The sequence below is a fragment of the Cynocephalus volans genome, chromosome 6, assembly GCF_027409185.1.
Source record: "Cynocephalus volans isolate mCynVol1 chromosome 6, mCynVol1.pri, whole genome shotgun sequence".
Taxonomy (NCBI): domain Eukaryota; kingdom Metazoa; phylum Chordata; class Mammalia; order Dermoptera; family Cynocephalidae; genus Cynocephalus; species Cynocephalus volans.
The window spans coordinates 16,251,465-16,276,891 of NC_084465.1; the positions used below are offsets into that span (position 1 = coordinate 16,251,465).

Below are 25,427 nucleotides of genomic sequence, written 5' to 3' on the forward strand. Positions count from 1 at the left end.
GAGTTGTTCACCTGTAGTTTCAAATAATGTTGATTTAAAATAGTGTAGTTTAAAAGTTTTTTAAAAAGGGAATTACAACTGGAGACTTTCAGATATGTGCTTGCCTATATGGCACTGCTGGCAACAGAAATCATTTGGGCAATTATCTAATACAGAGACTTACATATTAAATGATCCTGTTTAATTCATTCTATTTTCTTGTGAGTTTTAAATATAATAATAATAGCCTACACTAACTATGTGCCAGGGACTATTTTAAGGCATTTATTTGTATTAACTCATTCAACCCTCACAATAAATTCATAACGTAGATTATAAACATAATCTTTATTTTACAGATAAGGAAACTGAGGCATACAAAGGTTAAGTAACTCTCTCAGAGTCACACAGGTAGTAAACAGTAAATCTGAGATTTGGAGGTAGTAAGAGTCTACGCTCTTAACTACTCACACTCTACAGAAGATATTTAGAACAGTAGCCTAGACAAACCACTTTACACATAAATGCTTTTAAATTGGGTTGATGACAAAAACGTTTTTTAAATTGTGTTCTGATAAACCTGATAAATCTTGGATTTAAAACTGTAGGCCCTTTAAGAGAGAGTTCTGTATTTAATCTGGTGTGAATGATTAGGGTTCGAAGAACATTCTGCCGCTGATATTGGAGAAGTTTTTCAATACCAAAAGTTTCAAGTGGCACAGACTCTACTTTCCAGTGTGTAATCAGAAAAGGCAATAAATTGGAGAGACACTTTCCGACTGGGAAAAAGTCATAGAGATTCACATTGTTGGTAAGGGAATTTGCAGCATGGTGTTCTTTCAGTAACATCATAAATCAAAATAGAATATCATAAATAGAAAACTTTGGAAAGCTCAGATAAAAATAATGACTGATTGCTTAAGGAGAAAAATAGCTATCTGGTGGATAAGTTCTATAAGAAGAAATTCTATACACACGAGGGGTGATGAGGTTTTGAAGAGAAGGTTATAAATTTAACATGATAAAAATGCTAACACCTTGAGGACCATGGACAGACCACCTTCAAGCTCTACTGGCAAAAGGGCTCAAAGTGGTTGGTCCTCTCCACTTTTGAAATAATAACCAGGATTAGATTGAATGATACCTGACCATACTCAAAAATTTGGAGAAAAAACCGTACTGAGCTGATCCTTTATTTCTTGTTATAAATGCATATAGATGCATCTATAAATGAATAAAACCCCATTACAATGCTGGTAGTGGAAGAAGGATCTAGCATTTATTGTGCTAACCTGGATGTAGACAGTTTACATATTGTCTTTCATTTGTTTGTTTCTTTGTTTGTTTGTTTGTTGTTTGTTTGTTTGTTTGTGACTGGTAAGGGGATCGCAACCCTTGGCTTGGTGTTGCCCGCACCGCGCTCAGCCAGTGAGCGTACTGGCCATCCCTATATAGGATCCAAACCTGTGGCCTTGGCACTCCCATGCCGCTGTGCTCCCAGCACTGCACTCTCCTGTGTGAGCCACAGGGTTGACCCAGACAGTTTACATATTGTCTTAATGGTAGCTGCAATATAGTTTTTCAAATCAGAGTTGAAAGGGATGCATTAAATTATTACATATATATGTAACTAATAAAATACCAGCTACTGTAACAGATAAACTCTAAAATCTCAGTGGCTTAAGATGTTTATTTCCTGCTCACTAAAATCCAATTGGCCACAAAGACAGGGAGGTCACTGTTTCTTGTCATTCAGGGACTTGAGCTTCCCAAGGCTTTGCCATCTTCAATCTTTGCCTTCTAACATCACCCAGAGTTTAACATCCAAACAGAAGGTAGAAAAAGAAAGCAGAAGTTCACACAGGAGGATTTTATGGGACAGACATGGAAGTGGAATATATCACTAGCCATAACTCAATCACAGTCACATGGCCGTACCTAACTGCAGAGGGAAATAGTCTGGCTGTGTACCCAGAAGGAAAGGGAAATAGGTTAGGTGAGCAGATAGCCACTCTATGTTCAATGGGCAATTGTTTGACCTACAAAACTATTTAAAGCATAGCGTAGCAAAATGTTTATACTGCAATACTACTCTGTCAAACATTTGCCCCTCAAATCTGGAGGAATGCAATTATGAGGAGCCAGAGTAAGAGTCTAGCTGAGAGACTAATCATGTTATATATTCCCCTCCAGACACCATGTCTGAGGCCATCAATGCCAGTGGAAAGATATGGCTTGCCTGGGGCCACCAACAGCACTTACACTTCCCATCACCCACCCAATCACTCCTGTGATAAAGGAGAGGTAAGAGTACAAAACAGGAAAAAACACAGGCACATCCCCAATTCAACCCAGCACTGTGCGGCAGTATCCGGGAGTGTGGTGGTTTAATAAATACCGGAAAAGGCAATCGTCCTAGTCTGAGTCTGCTCTTTTTTAGCCATGCAACAGATGATAAACTTTTTTGAGTCTTGGGTCCTACACATGTAAAATGGGAATACTCATACCTCCTATAGATGTCATAATGTAGCTTGCTCAGGGTTTGATTGGCGAAAAAAAGGATCTGATTAACAGAAAAAAAAAACAGCCATTGAAAGAAAGAGAGAAGTAGGTAATAGAAGATTAAGGAGGAGAGCAACCTATTGAATAAGCCTGGGGACCATGATCGTCATGGAAGAAAGTGGCAATAACCTAACAAAGGAAAATCACAAGCTAAAAAATTCCCAAGATGGAGAAAAAATAAAATTGGTCATGACACGCATCCTGAAAGACATTTTATAGAAATTCAGAACCTACTTGCTTACAGATAGAATCAAACATCTTCCCAGACACAAACCAGAAGGGTAAAGAAAAAAGTTAAAAGTTAGGTGCAATTACAGGTAGCAACAAATGGCATTTCTCACATGGTTTTCAAATTGGGACCTAGTTTCCCCTTTACTTCTGACTAGGAGGCAAAAGTGAAATTATACACCACCTGCTCCACTAACTTGCACCTGTTACTCTTTGTATCTGGAACTTATACAGTTTTTCTTAGAATTTTGAGTTCTTACAATCCCCAGGGAAGAAATAAAAGAGGCTAATTACACCTACACCTTTTCAAAAAACCTGCAACATGATTGCCTATAAATGTGGGTCATAATTTTTGCACAATAGCCAGACTCTCTCTTTTTCCAAGAAGGGAAGATTTCGTGCCTTTAATTTCTACATTAATTGTAGAGAATATTTGTTGCTAAGAGGTTACCAGAATTCTTGGGCTTTGTTTTCCAGAGAAATTTACAATATAACAGACAAAGAAGACTAATTCTGCACCACCATAGGTCTTCAGTCATTTCATCAGAGGCTCCAAAACTCAGACACAGTGCAGCATTTTTAGGATGACAAAGCAAGAATGTAGCTATTCAGCCTGAAAATAAAGCAGCTTTATCTAAAAAAAAATGACCTGAATGTCATCAGAGCCAAAGCACCCTAAGACTCTAATTAGAGTGATGCTTTTAAATGAAAAGCTGCAGAAACTGTTGGTTAAAGGATTGCTACAGGAGGCAGATAAGGTAGATTTAAGGATGAACAGTCCTGTCTTTAAAAAAATGAAACCATTTTAAACTTTTCAGTGCACTGTACTTCAAGACAGCATGTCATATTCGAACTAACACCTGAAGGTAAAATGTCTCAGAATGTCCAACCAATCACTAGCCACCTGGTGCTTAGAACAGCGAGGCTACTCTGACCAGAGATCCTTTTTATAAAGGAGAAAGCAAAGCCACAATGCATAAGCAGAATGCAGTAAGGTTCGCTCTCCTATCTTGCTTTCTTCAGAGAATTCCCATTAAATACTCAAATGCTATAAAAATCCTCTCCTAAAAAGACTAAAGCTCTTTGCTTGAATTACCCCACAAGCTCATAGTGTGAGCACGATGATTGCTAACGTGCATCAAGAAAGATAGTCTTAGATAGTTACTCTCTGCCTCACCTGAAACACGTTTTTCTTCCCAGGTCTCATTCCTTTCCTTCCACGTGTTTCTCTTCCTTTCTTCTTGCTTCAACCAGCAATTGCTCTGGCAATTCTGCCCTCTCTTGTCCCTACTGACAAACCATTCCCATCAACCTACAAATATGCTTTCATTTCTCTCATTTTAAAAGAAAGACTTTTTAAGTCTCTCCTGACCTAACTGCCCATAAGTACACTCAGCTCAGGTAGACTCAACCTTCAAGTCGAGAACCTGAGCCAAGGAGCTCTGTGTTACCTTCTGTAAGTTTCCATCACCCTCCTATTCCATCCACACCACTTTGTTTTCAAGGTCTTTACCTTTCCCAGTTCCTCACTGATGCCATATCCAAGCCCACCTAAGTCTCTTAAAAATCAATGTTCAGTTCCAAGAAGTTTTTTTTTTAATTAACAGGACCACCAAGAATAATTATAATTAAGTAATGTTTGAGGCCAAGGGAATTAATCTGTCTTTCTCTATCTGAGAATTCTTCCATTAAAACAAACTGAATTTGTTTTGAATTCAGCTATAAGAATGGACACAAGACCTACCGGAACATATATTTTGAATGTTAAAGTCTTTATTATAGGATTTGTCACCTTGAGAAAGTCTTCTTTCTTCTAAATAATAAGGATCTCAATAGAAGGATATCATTATTGTTATTCCTAAATGCACTTCATTACTTGGAGACACTCTAGCTTCTGTGAAGAAGCCATTATGGTCTCTGATGCATCTCTTTTTAGCAGCTTATTGATCTACAAGGGCCCAGCCAGCCACCACACCACTACGGATATGTGTAATAAAAGCTGATACAGGCATGCTGCTGACATCGGAGCATAAATGTCCTTCTTTGAAATGTTAACAACTCTGCTGACCCAAAGAGATGAAATGCCACCTTCAGTTTGAAATAAACTGCTGGGTTCCTATAGGTTTAAAAATAACCATATAAAACAAGAAACAGTTTTCCAGGGTACAGGTTACCCACCATTTTATAAGACTCACATTACTGTATAACTCATTGATAATTTTTATAATTGTTTTTTTACAGCTAAAATCAGCTCTTCAAAACATATGTTTAATTGGAATGCCTACCCCATGGTTATTACTGAATGTACAATCTCAATTTTGACCTGTAGCACTTTATACAACCTAGGCAGAAAGTGCTGGAAATCATTTTCCAGTTTAACCCAGCACAGACTTAACTAATACAAATCTAGGAGTGGTAGTAGTCAAAGAAAATGTTTCTTTGATGTGAATCATTTATGCAACCTAGTGTAGAGAGCTGAGCAACACAACTGCATCCATATTTATCTGCTGAGAGCAAAAGAATACTCTGCCAATCCAAAGTAGATGGCAATAGGCTAAATCCGTAGCAGACCTTATGGCTAAAGGAGAAGCCTTTAACACCTTGAGTGTGAGAGAACGCAGCCTGAAAAACAGCTGCCATCATTTCCAAAGAGAATATACGTCTCTGGGAGACCCTAAGGAATGAACATCTCTCACATCCATTGTGGAACTGGAACTTGGTGGTGCTCATAAGTGAAGATGTGTTGGTTGGCCATGCATCTTTCTGTCCCTTAATTCCCCTGCAGGGGATGAATTGTTTCCAGGAGTGATATGGACCAACCACGATGGGGTCAGATGCACCCCAGAATCAGGGGCAGATACTTGACATGTTTTTCCAGCATCACTGACCCACTCCTATTAAAGTCATGAAAAGTGAACTGAAGTAAGAGCCAGAGAGGGGGCAGTGACAGAAGGCAATGTCTATTTTCCAGTCATTTTCCAACCAAAATCACTACCAGAAGAAATATGAGGAGTCTGCCCGAATTAAACAGTTGAAAGGGAGGCTTCATTGACACAACCTGAAAACGTTCCTCATGATGAATATTGAGAAACTTGGAAATGAATCCTGAGGGAATGGTCAGACATACCAGTAAAAATGAAGAGGTAGATTTGGAAATTCTTACATCCACCATAGGAACAAGAAACAGGGATAGACTTCTCTTTACCCAGTGATGCTCCAGCTAAGAGGACCAGCCTGGGAAAGGCACAAAGAGTAGAGAAAGTGGGCAAGATCATAATGAAGAGGTCTAATCCAGGAAAAATGGCATAGCCCAGAGATTACATGCTCCACTTGTGAATCGGAATCTGGATGCTTTACGAAAATACGAACCTTAAAACAGGAAATAAATTGAAGTTTATCGTATGCATCATAAAACAATTCACAACAGGGTCTCTTTTTATAGTGTGTCCCCTAAGTCCAGTGAAGTTATGGATCTTTTTTAAATGAGATTTCCAGATCTACCATATTAACTGAGATAAACCTTCATTCATTCAACAAATATTTATTAACTACCGACTATGGCCCATGTATGACATCCATGCATTATGCAAAACCCTGTGGATAAAATAGCTCAAACATAGCCTCAAAAAGGAAGGAAACATATGGGTAAGTAAATAAATACAATGAAATGTCACTGTTACTAAAAAGGAAGGATGTTTGGTTCATGCCAGAAGCCTCGAGGAGGGAGACAACAATTCCACCTGGGAGGTGGGAATGAGAGAACATTAAGCAAGACTAGGAGGAGGAGCCTTAAGCTTATTTCAACAAATTAGCAGGCATTGGCCAGGCAGCTTGGGGGAGGAGGGAAGAAAGGGAAGGAGCTTCCAGGCAAAGGGAGCATCATGAGCAAAGGCTCCCAAGGCACAAAACAGCTTAACCTGTTTGGGGACCCAGAAGTCTTCCATCCTGGCTGGAGCAGAGTATGCTGATGTGGAGAAAAGTATGGAAGAGAATGACATGGCAAGAGAGGGGTGGGGATGGGGGGCATGCACATTACCAGACCTGTGGAGCCTTATGTGCCATGGCAAAGATTGTGGACCTTATTCTGACTGGGAAGCTGTGGAGAGCCACTGAAATGTTTTAAGCAAAGTGATACCATGATTAGAGTTGCATTTAAGAAAAACCACTCTGAATAGAAAGCATTGGCAAGAGATGAGATTAGAGAACAGGGAAACCAAGCAGAGAGTGCTGCAAGAGTCTTGGTGATTGGGACCCAACAATAGCAGCAGTATTAGGACAGGGTAGGGAGACGGGCATAAAGGCTATTAGGAGTTAAAGTGACTTGTTCACTGTGTGGGTGAGTAGGGCAGGAGAGAAGAGAGCTTTGAGGATGACCCTCAAGTTTCTGGTTCAGACAAACAGAGTAGTGACATCATTCTCCAACATGAAAGAAAATGAAGGATGGGTGAGTCTGAAGGAAAAAAGATAAAATAGGTTCTTTTGGGCCCATGGATGATCCCCCAAAATAAAATAGGTTCTTCTGGACCCATGGAAATATCCAAAAGGCATGGAAAGTCTGAGCTAGAGATTCCCAGAGCAACTAGTCATGAGCATAAAAGAAAATGGCCCTAGACATAGATGAGATTGGCCAAGGAGACAGTCCAGAATGAGGAAGAGAAGTAGCATCATGGAGAACACCTGCACAGGCTGGGAAAGAACGAATAGACAGAGAAGCAGATCTGGGAGAGAATGGTGCCTCAACAGCCAGGAGAGACGGAGCAGTCCCAGGAGGGGGATGGGTGAGGAAACCCGGTGCAGGGGCCTGAACGTGCGGGGAAGTTGAACAAGAGGAAGAGACGGAAGCCCAGCAAGGTGAGGGGTCACCACTGAAAGGAACAAGAGGCCAAGCAGGAAGCACCTTCTGCTTCACTGGTGTTAACACATGAGGGAGGCGTGACAGAGGAGGATGCTGAAGACACGGCAGCCAGCCGCTGCCACAGCAAGAGGTCATCACCCAAGGAAATGTGGCGTGCCCACCGCCCTGCAGAGCAGGACCCATGAAGCAGCCCACCTCCCTGTGAGCTCTCAGGACAGGTCCCTCTTGCAACCCTGTGGCTACTGACACATGACACGGAAGTTATTCTGCTTCAACACCCCTGAAATCCCATGGGCCTCTCACGATCCCTTGGTAACCTCAGGTCCGGCTTTGGTTTTTTAAAGCATTATCAGGTGCAAATGGAACCCTTGCTAAAATGCTGATGGGACTTTTCTGTTCCTGCAATAGTTTGTATAAGTAAAGCAGGCAGGAACATGTTACCATAACATAGGGGCTCTTGGCTAAAGCCACCGTCATAATTTTAAAAATAATCTATACTATACCTTATTCATCACGAATAAAACTACTTAAAGTTTTACTAACATTCTCTGCTCATTTTCAAAAGGGATATGAAAATGACTAAAGAAGGAAAGTACGGTTCTGATTCTTTTTTATCAGTTCTTACCTTTTTCTTTATTAGTTCACCCTCAATTCTCCCCCTGGGGTTAAATGTCTTCTGAAAAGTTTGTGATCAATCCCTGATTTGTCCCACACTCTCAATAGCTAGTTACTCTCTGTCTCAGGGTCCCATCAAGTTCAATGTCTGATCAAGTTGATTGAAGGGATGGCTTTAGTTTAACTTTCTGGCCCTTGGAATTCTTAATTTTTCCCCACAAGCAGCAGGAAATTTAACAGGGGAATTAGTGTCTATGTCAGCGATCAATCATTTAAAGCCCTGATTTCCTCTCCTTACCCTACATCAGAAAGAAATAAAACATAATTTTATTCTTTTTAAACTGTTCCCCATCAGCTACTTTTAGTAAAAAGTGTTGGTTAAGGGTTACCTGATTCTCCTCTTCTCTAAATATTTCTTGTTACTGCTTAACAAAAATCAGTCACAGACTGCCTCAAAGTTTTCCAGGAATTTTCCTTTAATAACCTGCATCTTGTACACTGAACAGCACAGTCTGAATAAAGTGGCAGCTTTTTTGGCAGGCGTGTGACAATCTTCCATACAGCTTGAGTGTGCAGGCACATGCATGCCACGTTTGCTTCAGATTTTTGTCTGTTTTTTAAGAAATAAAATATCACAGATGCTTTTGAAGCCCCCTGGCACCCTTCCCAATACCATTTCTTTCCCTTTCTTAAGAAAAGTGAACACATCTCTACATTTTTCTTTTTGTGTTTATTAGTCCCATGCTTTTCCTTTTTTTTTTTTTTTTTTGCACCTGGGTGGTAAGGGGATCTGTCCTTGACCTTGGTGTTACAACGCTGCACTCTAACCTGAGTAACTAGAAGCTGAGTAACTGGCCAGCCCCTCATGCATATTTTTGTACATGCAATGAAAACATGTTCCCATAAACAGTATCTAATGTTGTTTGATCTGTTTTTGAACCTCAAGTAAACGGCATCCTTCTCTACATCTCATTCTGTGCTCTACTTTTTTCACTCAAATTTGTCTATCCATTTGGAAATATGTAGGTCCATGAAATTTATTTTAAATATACTGAGATCATTTCTATTGTATGAATAAACCATACTTTGCTATCCATTTTCTAATTAAGGGACACACATTTTTCCTTTTTGTTTATTTATTTATGCTGCTATTACAAACAGTGGTGCCATGGACGTTCTTGGATGTGTTTCATGTACTCGTGAGTAGAAGGGCCAGGCTACAAGGCAGGCATGTCTTCAGCCTCAGGACACAGCATTCAGCTGCTCTCTAGTTCAGTGCCAGCACATGAGCACAGAGCTTCTTTAAGGTAAAAAACCACCACACCCCATCCAGGTCTGCGAAATACTCCAGGGCCTTGGGGAATAGGAGCTGCATTGCCTAAGCAGAATGGCTGTTATAAAGATGAAGAGGAATTGAGGGCAAAGCTGAGTGAGAGGTGCTCTAGAGCAAATAAAGTGACTGACAGAGTGAGGTCCAGAATATAGAAGAGCAGGGCATTTCAAAAAGCAGGAAGTGATATAAATGTAATATAAAATTATATAAATATAAATGAAGATGACCTAATATAAAGTAAATCACCTTTTCTTGGCAAAATACTTGGATACCAAAAAAAAAAAAAAAATCAATTGAAATAATTCAAATACTGCAGTCTCCCATAAAAGCAGCAAATCCATCAACCCTCCATGAATGCCAACTGCAGACATGCTCAGACCAAACATCGCCTGTAGACGATTCCTCGTCACTCCTGGCAGGTCCTGTAAACACCATCTCTGTGCACACAAATTTACACAAAATAAGCTTTTTTCATCCTTGAATCACCTGTTCACTACCTGGCTAATATTTATACTTGGTTTTTTTTTTTTTTTTTTTTTTTTTGTCTTTTTCGTGAGCTGCACTCAGCTAGTGAGTGCACCGGCCATTCCTATATAGGATCCAAACCCACGGCAGGAACGTCGCGGCGCTCCCAGCGCTGCACTCTCCCGAGTGCGCCACGGGCTCGGCCCTACTTGTATTTTTAAATACCATGGACAGAATATCTCTGACATGATTTGCAAAGCTCTGGCAGCAACAGCTGCCTCCTCAGAGAAGGAAAGTGAGTTGAGGACAACGGGTGGGTGCAGAAAGCAGGCTAGACAAGCATCGCCTCGTCAGAATTAGTTCATAACTTTTAAATAAGGCAAAGATTTCACCCCATTGATCCACACACACCTCTCTAAGAACATCTTAAGGCCACACATCCCGTTTTCTGCAAAGCCCTCCCTGAGTGCTCTGAGATGGCACCCAGTCACCCAGGCCCCCAGCACATAAATCCCTCACGGAACCAACCATGAGGCTTGTATTTGTTAGTCACTTACACACCTCCTCCTTCTTTTGCTGCTTGAGGACAGGAGCCATGGATTTCACTCAAGGTCCTCCACCCCAAGGTGGCACTCAACAGACGTTTTTAGGATAAGTACAGTGAGATGTTCTTCATCATTCGATGATCTTTAAATGACCCAAGCAATGTATTCATTACTTTAACTTCTTTTATCTATTGGTGTTCTTTAAAGGTTTTGTTTAGAAAAAAAAACCTAAGGCTCAAAAATGTTTAAATGTAGGGCCGAGCCCGTGGAGCACTTGGTAGAGTGCGGCGCTGGGAGCGCTGCGACGCTCCCGCCGCGGGTTCGGATCCTATATAGAACTGGCCGGTGCACTCACTGGCTGAGTGCCGGTCATGAAAAGGACAAAAAATAAAAAAATAAAATAAATAAAATAAAATAAAATAAAATCTCTATATATGTTATAAAAAAAATGTTTAAATGTAAACCGTAAGAGGGCAGGAATTTTGTCTGTTTTTATTATCTTCTCTGTCCCAAGCATACTTGGGCTAGTGCCTGATGCACAGTGGGTGCTCGGTAAATGTGCTGAATGAGGCTTGGCTATGAAGTATTCCACACATTAAATAGAATCCAGTTTCTTTCTCGATTAAGTCTTTAAATTTATTGATTTATTGATTGAATGATTTTAGTTGGAGTAAAATATGCATGATATAAAATGTACCACTTTAACCAGTTTTCAAGTTCAGTGGCATTAAGTACATTTCACATTGTTGTGCCTCCGTCACCACCTTTCTCTATTAGGTTTTTAAATTTTCAACCCCAGTCTGTGAAATTGCATTTCAAGTCATTAGAAAGAAAAAAAGTTTGCTTTTATTACATGATTGTACAATGGTAAGAAATTAGCTCTTCCTATTACAAACTAGCACCAGGGAATACTCCCTTTAGAAACATCTCTTCCTCAGTTTCTCCACCTCTTTCTCTCTCTTCCCCTCCCCCACTTTCCTTTCCCCTCCTTTCATCATCTCTCAACCTTGTCCCTATTATCTACTCTACTCTCTATCACCTAAATTTAACTTTCTCATCAAATGTTGAAGTGTGAAAGGACTTGGAGTTTATAGAATCCAAACCCATTGTTTTACATATGAGGAAATAAAGTTCTCTTTACAAATGCATGCATTCTCTCAAAAAGAACAGATGTCCAATCAAGACACTGGAATAATTTTTTCGTCTATTCATCCACCAAGTCATGCACTTCCTTCTATCCCTGTGCACTGTTTGAGGTAATAAGTTTTAAAAGTATATGCATCAGAATGAACATTTTTGACTCAAACATCTAACGTCTAGATGTACACATGTGGTGCAAGTGGTGTGTGTGTGTGTGTGTGTGTGTGTGTGTGTGTGTGTGTGTGTGTGTGTGTGTGTGTGTGTGTGTGTGTGTGTGTGTGTGAAAGGTCAGACTAACCCAAAGTGTGTTTAGCATCCTGCCTGAAGGCCTAGGATTATCTACTAATAGCAGAGAGAAAGAAAATAGTTTTAAATGACAATCCAAAATGGAATATACAGAATCAATTCTCTAATTGATCCTTACCGACCCTACAGTAAAAGAATAAATAAACTGACCTTCTGGAACAGAAATAAAGCTCTTGCCTTTGTTGACTCAATAAAGAGCTCACCCCTGCATTCCCTGGCCAGTTGATTCCTGATCCAGTTGATGCAGACGTGACCTCGTGAAAAGAGCCTGATCCAACCACACATGACAATGAACTTGGGCAGCCATGAAGTAGAGTGTAAGCTCCCTTAGGACAAGAACCAACTATGCCTCTTTGTTCTCCCCAAACACCTAGCAAAAAGCTCTGCACACAGCAAGTGCTCAAAACACATCTCTTTACGCCACCCAAGCATTTGCCCACTGGGTCACAGGGCTCCTTCCCTAATCCTCAGCTCTCACCGGTGAGCTGTGTTCTAGAATGACGAGGACGAGGGATGTGACTAAGAGCATGTTTACTTATTACACGTGGACATACACGTAACATGTATGTGTTCATGGAATGCACACCACGTACAAAAGACAACAGGTGTTTGTATGTGCTTGTCTGTGAGTTCGTGTGTCTCAGGTTTAAGAGTTTTGATCAACTGGCAAACAGGTTTTCAAGACCTATTAAGTACAGAACCCACATGTGTTCTGAAAATTCAACAGTTCCTGCCCTCTAGGAACATATGGCTCAATAAAGAATGCAGAGGGAAGTTCAGCCTGCAAGTCCCTTTGGCTGACAAAACCTCCTGGACTCCTCCAGTCTATGTTAGGTTTGGCTCCTTCTCCCGGCAGCACCCAAAGCCTCCCTATGTTATAAAACTAAACTAACAGAACTGTTTCATTTTTCACTTATTTGTCATCATTCACCTTCGTGCTTCCTAAGGGCAAAGAAACTTCACAACACTCACTACTCCTTGTGCTATAGTATATGCTGAGTAGTTTATTAGAATTATTTTTATTCTATATGTATTTTTTTATTGTCTCTCTCCCCCCTGAAATATAAGCTTCCCCATTTTATCCAACACTGGACCTGATGCCCAGCCCATTCATCCTCAATAAATATCTGTTGAATAAAGGAATATGTCTTTCATGTCTATAACTTCAGCATCTACCACAGTGAGCAAAGTAAATACTCAAAAAATATATGACAAAATGTGCATGAGCTTTTGTCAGTGGGTCTTCAAACAAGGTGTGTGAGCCACCTTAATTACCTCAATTTAGAATTGGGATTCTAAAATCATTACTTCCATTTTTTTGGAGGAATCAATATACCAGTCTCTTCTCTACTCTATCCCTACCCCCAACAGATTCTAAGGTGACAGTAGGGTCAGTGGATGAGTTCCCAAACCTGGAGCCAAAATTCAAATCCTGACACCTTTCTTTATTTCCTAACACAGAGACTTAGCAAGTTATTTGACCTTCATGTGCCTCAGTCTTCTCAACTGGAGAATGAGAATTTAAAATAATATTAATAGTACCCACCTTACAGGGTTATTATGAACAATAAATTAGCTAATATATGTAAAACTTATTGAAGACTATCTGGCATCAAGTTTGACTATTATTATCGTATTCTTTTCCAGCCAGTCAACTTTGCAAGTAATTTTTAATAAAGTCAGGGAGAGGGAAAGAAGGGGAAAAGGGAGAAGCATGTGAGAATTCTGTGAGTCAAAGATGGAAAAATCTATAAAATGTAGATTTAGGATAACTGACATGAACTAAAACCTTCTGCCCAAAACCTTCAAGTAGCAAAGTTTCTTCAAGTGTAGAATGTAATTATCTTCACCCAAAATAAAGTATGTGCTTGTTCTTTCTAGAGGCTGTAGGCTCCATGTTGAGCAGTCCAGTAGAATTTTCTCTGATGATTGATGGGAATGTTCACTGTAATCTGCACTGTCCAACACAAGAGCCACTAGCCACATATGGCTAGTGAACATTTGTAACGTGGCCAATGCAACTAAGTGAATGAATTTCTAATTTTATTTAATTTTGGTTATTTTAAATTTTAATAGCCACATAGAGCTAGTGGCTACCCTATCAGGCAGCATAGTGGGGGGGTTTGATATACAAACTCCTGGACTTGGTCTTTGTCTTCTCTCCTGCTCCTCATCTGCTCCTCTCCCTCACCCCAGCAATCAACACACTCACGGCCAAACTGCCCATTCATACCTCCCTGGCTCTGCATATTCTGCTTCCTTTGCCTGATATGCCCTACCTCCCCTTCCACCTGCAAACCTCATTGAACCCTTGATCAGATGCCATTTCCTCAGGACAAATTTCCCCAACTCCCCCCCGCCCCTTCACTGCACTGCCGACCCCATCCACTGCCACCCCCATCTACTGCCACCTCCTCTGTGTTCCTCTGAATCCATCCTGCTATTGCCCTGCTCATCCTGTGGTTATCATTTATTCTCTGTGCCACTCACAGACTATAAAAACTTTGATGGCCATGTCTTATTCGTCCCTTCATGCTATCGATATGTGCCCATCACATAATTCATGTGCAGTAAATATTTGCTGATTACATTATTAATTTTTAAGTATGTGCTATGCTTTACTAAAATAATTTTTGGAGTATTGACAACCACTCTATGATCATGGAAACTATTTAGGTGATGGTTTATAATGACACAAACTTCCAAATAATAAAAAGTTCTTAGAGTATCTGTTGAAAGTCTACTTATCTCAGAATAATGGTTGTGGGGGGAGAAGGAAGAAAAGTGGTGGGCAAATAGGTACAGATATCTACCCTAAGTGAATCATGGCACAGTATATGCATGTATTGAAACAACATACTGTACCCCACAAATATGTACAAGTAAATATTAAAATATTTTGAACAAAATTTTTAAAAAATAAAAAATTAAAAGTTCTATGACCAAAAAAAAAAAAAATCTACTTATTTCAAACCATAGCAACATAACATTTCAGAACAAACCGAAGAATGTAAATGTTCCCTTAGAGTTCTCTGGAAGAAAATCCTTCCTACAGCGGCTCCTCCTAAGAGTCTGGAAGGCTCTTGAATTTCAGAAACTGATCTTGCTTGCCATTGATCTGTCCCCAGGGCCTGCAGGGACTTACTAAGAAGACATGGAAGAGGTTTAAATGCAAGAAGACAAGAGGACCTGATTTAAGACTCTTCATGGACATAGTCAAGTGGGAATTGAGGGTAATCTACCCTTGCTACACCCCCTATCCAATCCTACCTCCAAGAAAGAAATAATTGAGATCTTATCTCACATAAAAAATAATGTCCATGGGCGATGTGTGTCTATTCAGTGACATATATTATCCAACAAAGAATTGTGCGTTTTGCTTATTACTTGGCAAAGTTTTACTCAAGAAATCTTCCTTTGGTATATTATGTAGCATCTTTTGGCAATACTAACTTGGCCTGATAACTACACTTGTTCATTTTTTTCAACCACAATTTTCTGACTAATCTTTTATTTGGACTCCCACACAAGTATTCCTACAATTAGAATAAGCTCTTGATGGAAGACATATCCGTGAGCCTAATTTGTATGAGCTATTTATTTCCCAAGTACCAAGCCGCTGGTGAATGCATTTTATAAATGATTGTTTTCTCTGCCCTCCAGGAACTTACAGTTCAATAATGCAAACAGGTAAACACACGGTGACCAGAAATGCATAGTGGTGAGCACAGCCATGGCAGTGGGGCAATGAAGAAAATGGATTTCAGAAAGAACATGAATTCAAAAGACTTTATCTTCAAATCAGATATAGATTTGACTTTTGTTTTCTTATTAATTATGCACTGTTATTTTAAAATGCAAAAACAGCACTTTCTAATGTAATGAACATTGATTTAACAAATGACAGTTCTTTAGGGCTGTATGATCACTTAGATAAATCTCTAATTTTCCCATAATATTGATGGATTTTAAGCAGTCTTTTCTCTGGTTTTCCTTTCGCCTTACTCAACACATATCTGTCAAAATTTTAACCTGTTTCCAAAAAAGAAAAAAAACAAAGGTCTTAGATATCTTTTGAGGCTTCTAGTGAATAGTGCAAGATAAATATCTTTCCCTAAGATGTTCTAAATTTAAATATAGGGATATCAATTTCTTTTTTTGGCTTCTTTACAAAATCTTCCCATCTAGGAAGAACACTGATTAAGTCTAGAAATTATGTTCTGTATGTTATTGGAATTGCTTGCAGATTCTATTAATACAAGATGCACTTATTTCCAAAAATGTGTCTACTGCTGCTTAGAAAAGGAAAATCTAGTTTTCAAAGATTACGTGTTGAGGCTAAAAATGAAGATAGTGACCTTAAGTCTCTCAAGATTTGTAAGGCTGGCATGACATCTATCTCAATAATACCTAACAAGAATGTCAAATGGACAGAAATGGCCATGGTAAGCAGGCACTTGCAGCTGACAGTGATTGCTGTACTTTGGGTGATGGGGAACAGCATTTCCATTAGTTCAAGTGAAATACAATGCCCTGCCAGCTCTAGGTATCAGTGTATTCAATCCCCAGCTGTGCCGTGTCCATTTTCTGTTGCTGCAATTAAGAATCAGTCAATACGAAGTCATAATGTTGTACATTCTTCCTCTATCCCTTTCCCTGTCACTGTGTTTCCAGCTTCACCGGAAGAACATGTCACTATGGTAACCAATCCCTTTGGTGCACAGACCAAGTCAACCTTCCTAGTCAGATTGCCAGGCAGAGCTACATGGAATCAAAGCCCTGAGTGGAACCACCAGAAGCCATGAATTCCGTCCCCTTTCTCTAAGTGGGGTTAACCAATGCCAAACAGAAGGACACTTGTCTTGTTCTAGGAGGCCTTCAAGGAAGGAAATTCAAGAACGTCCTTCAGCAAATCCTGCCAGTGTTTACCAGTCAGTATTCACTGAATTCTTCCTCATGTTTCAGCTAACTTCCTACCATTTCAATTTTCAAGGAAGCAGAAAATGATGGATTAAAAAAACTCTATGAATCTGAGTATCTGAAAACTGTTCTAAAGTCACCCATTGTCAAAAACTATTCTATTTCTTCTTGTTTTCCTACTTCTTAATCCAACCCCATGTTGCTCTCTTCTGGAATCCCCTAATACCCTGCAGATTTTTACAGTGCCGTAGAGCTCCAAATAGTCACTCTGCTCTAATAAGAACCTAATCATGAAGGAGAAGGGATGTTTGTAGCATTAACACACCCATAACTAAATCAGCTAAAATCCCTAGTCATTCTGAAGAAGCTACAAAACAAACACTAAGATGGATTCTCTCTCTGGACCCACCGCACCTAAACCATACCCACTGTTTGTCATTCTTAAACAATTCACTTTTGTTTTTTCTGAAGTAACAAAAATTTTTTCCAATCAATTTCAACACTTCTACGAAGCAAAGAACATCAGTTCTTACAAATATTGTTTAAAAACAGCAACAGCATTATAACAAGAGACATTAAGAACCACTTTATGATTTGGCTTCAAAGCACTTTGCAAATAATAGCATGGTTGTCACCGTGGCATCACCATTTAGTAGTTGAAGAGAATAAAACATAGGAAGGGGGGAACAAGACTCGTAAAATCTGCACATTTTCTCAGGATGCAGCTACCACAGAAGAAAACATATTCCTTTCTTCAGAGTAATATCGATACACATCCAAGCTATATTTCAGTGATATAATAAAACAGGATGGTCCCCAAAGTGTAAATCATACAAGATTTGCAAGTTACATTAGATAAGCAAAATTTTAAAAATTTTTGTGATCATATTAAAGTATCAAATAAATTTTTATCATCAGTACATACAGCTTGTTTTCTGCTTTGGTATACTTTGGGTATTTTTTATGTAAGTCTTCTGAAAGTCCTTTTCTTTTTTTTTTTTTTCTGAAATGCCCACTTTAGCGTTACCCAAAGAACTACTTTGTGCTTATTAGACCCAGCTGATGTTCAATGCCCACGTCACTTCTATCAACCACTCTTTCATAAGGAGAAATAAAGAATTGTGATGTGATGCTACTGGCCAACAGGTTTTGAGCTGCTATAGGGCAGGAACTGTGATTTATTGATGTTTATGTGACCATTTCCTGCACCGTGCCTGGTAGAGCAGAGCGCTCAGGCAACGCTTCCCGTCTGTGAGATGTTTTCCCCAATTTCCCTTGATTGAATCATTTCGACATCTAAAACAAAGATTAGAATTAGGAGCCTGTCTGCCCCTGGCACATCACTCTCAAAGGGCTTCCTTGAAGGGCACAACGTTATAGATTCCCTTCCTTCTAGAGGCCGATGAAGCATTACCCTGGATAAAAACCTTGGATGATGAAATTCCAAGCGAATCCCAACAGACAAGAAGCCAGGCAGAGAATTAAGCCTCCACCACGCTTCACTACCAGCTGTTGAGAGGCAAGCTCTGGCCACTCCGAGGCTCAGCCAGGCCTGGAGGAGCGGATGGCCTGGGACCAGGAGATACGACAGCCTGTGGCCAGGCGGAGAGAGGCGAGAGGCTGCGGGGCGCAGAGGCCCCGGGCTCCCCGCAGCGCCACGCCTCGCGCCCAGCGCTTACCTTTCCGAATGAGGGCGGCGATCTCCGGGTCGAAGCCCTGCCGGTGGCACTTCCTCCAGAGGCCCATGTTGGTGGAGTTGTACTGCCGGCTGCACTCGTCCGCGGGGCTCATGGCGAAGAGCTGCCGGCGATTGCGGGCCCGGAGGAGTTTGCCCTCCCAGCGGTCCAGGCGCGAGCGGCTGGCCCGGAGCGGCAAGTTGTTGTTGTTGTTGTAAATGAAGCCAGGGTCGACCCGGCGGGTGTTGAAGGCCTTGCACCTGTCCCTGTGCTTCCTGGCGTCCGTCTCGTACCAGTGGTCCGAGCAGATGGCCACGGCCAGCATGCCCAGGGCGCAGAGCGCTAGCGAGAGGCCCGTGTAGAGCAGTAACCTTCCGGCAGCCATGCCTCCGCTTCGCGGCTACACCATGGGCATGATCCGCCGCAGCCTCGCCTTCCCTCGGCGCGCCCGCAACAAAGCGGCGGGCGGCCGGGCTGGGGGGGTGGGGGTGACAGGAGGGGGACTCGCTCCGCGGCGCCCCCTCGGCCCCCGCCTACCGGTGCGCGGCCCGGGGACTGCGGGGATGGGGGCGGGCAGCCTAAAAAGTTCTGACCCGGAGAGGTTCCCGCGGGCTCCTGCGCATCCTCCGAGGCAGGTGCAGCCTCCGGCGGCTGCGAGCCCGGCGCGGCCGCCTCCCCTCCTCTCCCCGCCCCGCAGGAAGCGACTGCTCCGAACCGGCCTCCTGGGCGCGCAGCCCTAGGGCCGGAAACTAAACACCAAGTGCCCTCGACTGCGGTGGGGCTTGCTGGGCTTGCTTTCTTTGTGCAGGATGGTGACAGGACCGAGTAGCCTAGCTTTCTGGGGACGGGAGTGGGGGTGCTGTCAGGAGGAGCCGCTCGACTACAGGACGAACCGAAACACCTCCGATGCGGCCGGCCGGCCGGCCAGGGCAACCGCCAGACGCCAGGGCCGGCTGCCCCGAGCCCCGCCTGGGTCTCCCTCTCACCGACTGCAAGCGAAGGCGCGGGGCGCGCACGCAGAAATGTTCTTCCTCTCTGGGTCAGGTCTTTCACAGATCACCGCCCTCTGGTCACCAGCAGGTTCCTTGCTCCTTCTGGCCCGCGCGCTGCGCTCAGAGGCGGGCTCCCTGCGGACGCAGGGTGTCGGCCGACCTTTCCCCGCGAGCTCCCGGGTCGCCTGCCTCTGGCCTCGCCATTCGGGCGGCGCCTTGGGCCGATGGCGCGGTCACCCCGGCGGCGTTACGGGATGAGTCCTGGCCCGGGGTTTGCGAAGACTGGGCGGCAGCTGGTGGGCGCAAGGGGCGGGCTGCGCCGAGGAGTGCGCACGGCGCGGGGCGCTCCGATCTCGGCGCACGGTGTTTTCAACACCATGGACAGGTCGCGCCGTCGCTGCGCGCTGCCTGACCTGCCGCCAGCCCCCGGGGCGTCATGCCGCTGTCTCCAGTGCCGTCTTCTTCCTGGAGGGTCCACCCGGCCGCCGCCAGACCCGCCTCTCCGCGACGCCTCCGCCTCACTTCACCTGGCTCCGGGTAGCCCCGGGAGCGCACTGCCGCCCCTCCAAACAACCTGCCCCCTTCTCCCGCCAGCTGAGCCCCTGGCACTCCGGCACCAACTGGGGTCAGCCGCTCTCAGGTTGCACCATTTTCTTCGCAGCCCACGCGGGCGCCGAGATGCCGGCTCACTCGGCGGCGTGTGGAGAATCCCGTCCCGGCCTCGGCGTCCCACGATCAGGCTTCTGGCGCGCCGTGGCCGCCGAGGTGAATGGGACGAGGGTGGGGGAGGGAGGCTGGGTCGCTCTCCTTCTCCTCCCTGCCTTCTCCTCTAGCCGCGGTGGCTCCGATGACTCGCAGGCTCGGCGGGTGCCCGGAAGGAGCGAGAGCCCAGGCTGCGCCCGGGGGGCTGGGGAAATCGCATCGCCCGGGTGCGGGCGCCGGAGGAAGCCGCTGCCGCGCTCGCTCGCTCGCTCGGCTCCGGGCGCTGCAGCCTTGGCTAAAACCCACAGACGAGAACACGGAGCGCGCAGCCAAAAGCTAGTGATGTCATCCGTGCAACGTGAGCCTCATCTCTTATTTGTCTAGCCTCCTTAAAGATAAACTGCACCATTTCCCAGGCACGAAATGTCTAAGCCTTATTCTTTGACTAGGCAAGTCAATGGTGTCTAGAAAGGTATGTGCCCAACCACATCCATATTGATGCATATACATATATGTGCTATGTAGCATGCTTACATGCATTCTTATCAATTTAGGGTTGTTGCCTGCATCTCCAGTTCTCTATTGAAAACCGTGGAAAATTCCCTCAAATCGACCACAGTTCTTTAAAGAAAAAAGACCGCTTATTGCGGATGGGCTTTCAGTGGGGCTGAGCGAGCTCCCTGCGCCCCCGGTTTCCGTCGCTGGCGTTTTGGATTGCATTTGAGCTTTGTTTTTCCACTGAAAACCACAGGCGCTACCTTGCTAGCTAGCCACAGGCGTTTCCACCCTGGCTGAGCTGAGAGCCGCCACGGCCAGCCCCAGTCCAGCCCCAAGCCAGCCCCAGGCACCCATAACACACCCACCTCCACCTGCCCTCCCTTCTCAGCAAGAAAAGAAAGGAGAAATTTGATCCGTTCAAGACAAGAAGAGAATTTTAATTGGGGATGGGGGAGGGAGTGTTAAATACTTTGAAAATGATCAGGGGCTCGCGCTTTGAGGAGGGAAGGTGGGGTTAAAGGAAACCTCGGTGCGGAATATGTCATTATCTGAGGTGGCAGCTGAATTTAGGCTCTGCGGGGGCTCTGGGAGGTAGTAACGGACCCCAGACCTTGAGCGGGTGGGCCCCAGGCGAGCCCCGCTTCATCCCCACCCCCGCCCCCGCCTCGCTCACGTGAGACAGCGCCGCAAAGGCCGGGAGCCTCCCTCCCGGTTGCAAACGCTGGGTTTCTCGCTCTAATGCTCACCCCTCGTATGCACCCTCACTCCAAAGTCGAGGTCCCGCACTGCCGGGTAAAGAGCTGTGCTGGGGAAGAAGAGAGTGCCCGGCACCCTGCCTTGCACAACAGGGCTTGTGAGCCAAAATGAGCGCACCTCCACCATATTCTTTTTGTCTATTTTCCCCCGTCCTTCCTGCATATTTGAAAATCGCGAACGAGGCGTTTCAGTGCCATCTAGTGGGGGAGGGGCGCGCCTCGCTTTTAGCCCCTGGATCCTGCAATGGGATTTGCTGAAGGGACAGCGGAGCCCGAGGAGGCCTGCTTGGTTCTAGGGTGCTGGGCTGGTCGAGGGGCTGCGGGCAGGTGCCCCTGGCCAGATCCCCACCCTCTGGGCCCCCCAGGATGTCGAGGCAGAGCCAAGCGACTATGGTCACAGAGTCTTCTCACCTTCCTTGCTGTCTTTCTCTTACCAATCCTCTCTCCCCCAACCCTGAAAATAGGGAGAAAAGTAAGTGCAAACACTTCGTACACATGCAAACAACATCTTAAGTTTCTGAAGCTCTTTTCTTCCCTAAAGCCCAGAGCACTTTTAGGCAACAGGACGCCTGCATTTGATAATAGGGAGGAAGCAGAGTGGTGAAATGACATCCACAAGGTCACTCAGGAAGTTGGGGCACAGCCAGAACTGGAGCCTCAGTCTCCTGCTTCCCAAATCTCCTCTCTCCTTAGAACCAGGTGCCCCTGAGACTTTTGGCAGTCCAGGCAGTTGCCCACTGGCAACAAATGGACCTGTTCATTTTGTCCTCATCTTTCCTCCCTCTTCCAATATTCCACCCCTTTCTTGCTCTTGCTTTTTAACTTTTTCTCCGAGCCTGTAGCTTAGGCCTCCTTCCAAGGATGTGCCTTGCCCACTCCCCTCATGATCCTCAGCAGTCCTGTGATTCCAGCCCTCCTTGGAGAAGGGACCCAAATCACACACTGCCCTCTTTTCTGACCATCATTAAAATTCTATTTTGAGGGCCTACCCTGTGGCTCACTCGGTAGAGTGCGGCGCTGGGAGCACAGCAGCGCTCCAGCCGCGGGTTCGGATCCTATATAGGGATGGCCAGCGCACTCACTGGCTGAGCGCGGTGCAAGCCACACCAAGCCAAGGGTTGCGATCCCCTTACCGGTCACAAAAAAAAAAAAAAAAAAAAAAAAAAAAAAAAATTCTATTTTGAAATTTCTGTCCTTGATGAAAGCCCAAAAATCCTATGAAAGATGTTGATTTGAGGCCTCCTTGAAGTGGTTATGATGATCCTGGTCCTCAGGGCTAATAACTATATGCCTGCACGACTATCTTTTCTTAATTAAGTGATCCAAGTTTCTTCCCTCTATCCTCCTCTAATTTTTTCCCTATTAGTTACAGCATGACTATCTCTGTATTTGTGACCCATTCCTTCCCATTCATACCAACACTGTTGTAGTGTCATAGAATCTCAAAATCGTAAAGGATTTAAGTCAATCACACACTAATACATGAATCTGTCCTTGAATATTTCCCAAAAAGTGATTGACCAGTTTCTGCTTGCACACTTGAAGCAATGGAGAAATCACACTGCCGGCAAGCAGCCCACTCCACTATTGGACAATGTAAGTGGTTAGACAGCTCTTTGTTATACTGAGCCTTAGTAGTTGCTACCCATTGGCCTTTGTTTTTGCATTCTAGAGGTCCAAAGAGGATGCCTGATTCACCTTCCATATAGAGGTTCTTCTGATACTTGACATCAGCCATCATGTTCACCCTAAGCCTTCTTTCCTCCAGGAGAGCATCCTTGTTCATTCTTCCCTTGTGCTTGCTCTTCTCTGGCTTCTGATACCTCCTGGTTGTGAGTGCTCCTTTTAGGTAATACCTCCTTCTTCTAACAGTCATGTAAAACTATGAAGAAGAAAATTTGGTCAATCACATTTTCACATAACCTATGTAGAGTTCTAATGATCCTCATGTTCTCTTCCAGGAGCCCAAAACCATCCCCTTCTTATGCCATCCTAGGATCTTGCTCCCAAATGAGTTTAAGATCACTGATTTGCAATTTGTGAAATCTACTTTTGTGAAATTTGGAATTCCACTTACTCACACATACACACTTCTTTTTTAAAGCAAGGTTCACATTTTGCCAGCTTTCTCTGAGGTCATGAACAGAGGGTGAGATACCATTGAAAGTTCTCTCAGTTTCCTGGAATACAGTTCACCTACAGCAGATAGATGCTTTCCTGCACTTCTTCACCCATTCTGAACTGTCTTCAGCTACCATATTTGTTCTACCCTAAACCCCGCCTTCAGTCTGAAAATCCCATTCCTTGACATTGTCACTTGGAAGCAAAATAAAAGCCAATGAATTGTGCTTTCTCTTTGCCATCTAATGATACTACACCACTTGGCCAGAGCAAACGCCCCCTACATATTCTTATTTCTGTTTTCATAATTAACTTTGCACAGTTTGGACATTATTTGTAACCCAAAAGTTACTTTGAGCTTTAGCCCTCCTGACAGTTCCCCAAGTCCATGACATGCTAGGATTTATGCTGGAACAGGTACCCTTCTCTCATTATGAAGACCCTCTTCCTAAATCTCAGCTCCTCAGAGTCAGATTGGTTTGTTTAACCACCTTCCTTCTTTTCTTCCTCATTAGAGTCATTATAGCAAAAGGCTGCTTTTATCACACCCTTGGGAATCTAAGTCGTCTCCTTGCTTGTATTTTCTTCTTCCTCCACCACACCACCATATGAATCTTCTTAAATTTTACAGTTATCCTTTACTCGAAATTCTGCAGGAGTTTTGTCTCGCCTGTACAGTAAAGCCCAACACCTTCACACCCCTGCAAGACCCTGCACAAGGCTTCGGCCTGTTTTCCAAAGCTGACCTCCACACTCTTAGACACACCCTCTAAACGTGTCTGGCAAAGCTCCACATTGGCATTATTCCTCTTCCCATAAAATATTTAACTGCTCTGCTTTTTAAAGTTCTTACAATTACAGGTGCCTCATATCAATAGGTCAAATTTGACCATCTCACTAGAAGCTGCAAAGACAACCAATTAAATCCAACAAACATTCTTGATATTTAAAAGCTCTTTCTAAGCTCGGAGTAGTTTAAAATGAATAAGATCATCTCCTGCATAAAGAAATATTTCAAACAAGTAGGAATAAACAAATAACACAACAGAAAAATGGGCAAAGTTTATAAAAAGACAATTTACTTGAGAAGAAATTCAAATGGAAAATTAACATATGAAAAAAAGCTCAACCTCATTAGTAATCTGGGGAATACAAGTTTTTTAAAAATACCACGTTTTACTTATCAGTTGGGAGAAAAATGTACATGTCTGTTCATGTCAAGTGTTGGCCGGGGCATAGGGAAACATGCTGTTGTGCTTTTCTGGTTGGAGCATGAACTGATACAGCCACTCCAGAGGGCAATTTGGAGTAGGTGTTAAGATGAAAAAAACATGTTTCTAATGACCCAGCAGATGTACTAGGTTTCTAGCTTGTAGAAACACTTGCACAAAGGCAGAGTCTCTTTAGTATGCTACCTGTATTCACTTCCTAAGGCTTCTGTAACAAAGTATTGCAAAGTACATGTCCTAAAACATCAGAAATGCATTGTTTCACAGTTCCGGACACTAGAAGTCCAAAATTAAGGTGTGGGCAGGATCATACCCCCTCAGAAAACTGTAAGGGAGAAAGCTTTCTTGCCTCATCTAGCTTTCAAAATTTGCCAGCAATTCTTGACAGTCCTTAACTTATGGATGCAACACTCCAATCTCTCCGCCATCATGATATGGACTGAATTGTGTCCCCCAAAGTTTTATGTATTAGAAGCTTGATCCCCACTGTGACTGTTAAGAGGGTG

General features: G+C 43.5%; 1 protein-coding gene across 1 annotated transcript in view; it reads right to left on the minus strand.

The window, feature by feature from the left end:
- The window catches only part of TMEM178B (transmembrane protein 178B), a 367,199-nt gene extending 347,831 nt beyond the window's left edge, over positions 1-19,368 (minus strand). The window contains exon 1 of the mRNA XM_063100954.1: positions 18,628-19,368. Within this exon, the coding sequence (XP_062957024.1) occupies positions 18,628-19,009 (382 nt within the window). The 5' untranslated portion in view covers positions 19,010-19,368. The remainder of the gene's footprint in view (positions 1-18,627) is intronic.
- Between the last annotated feature and the right edge of the window lie 6,059 nt (positions 19,369-25,427).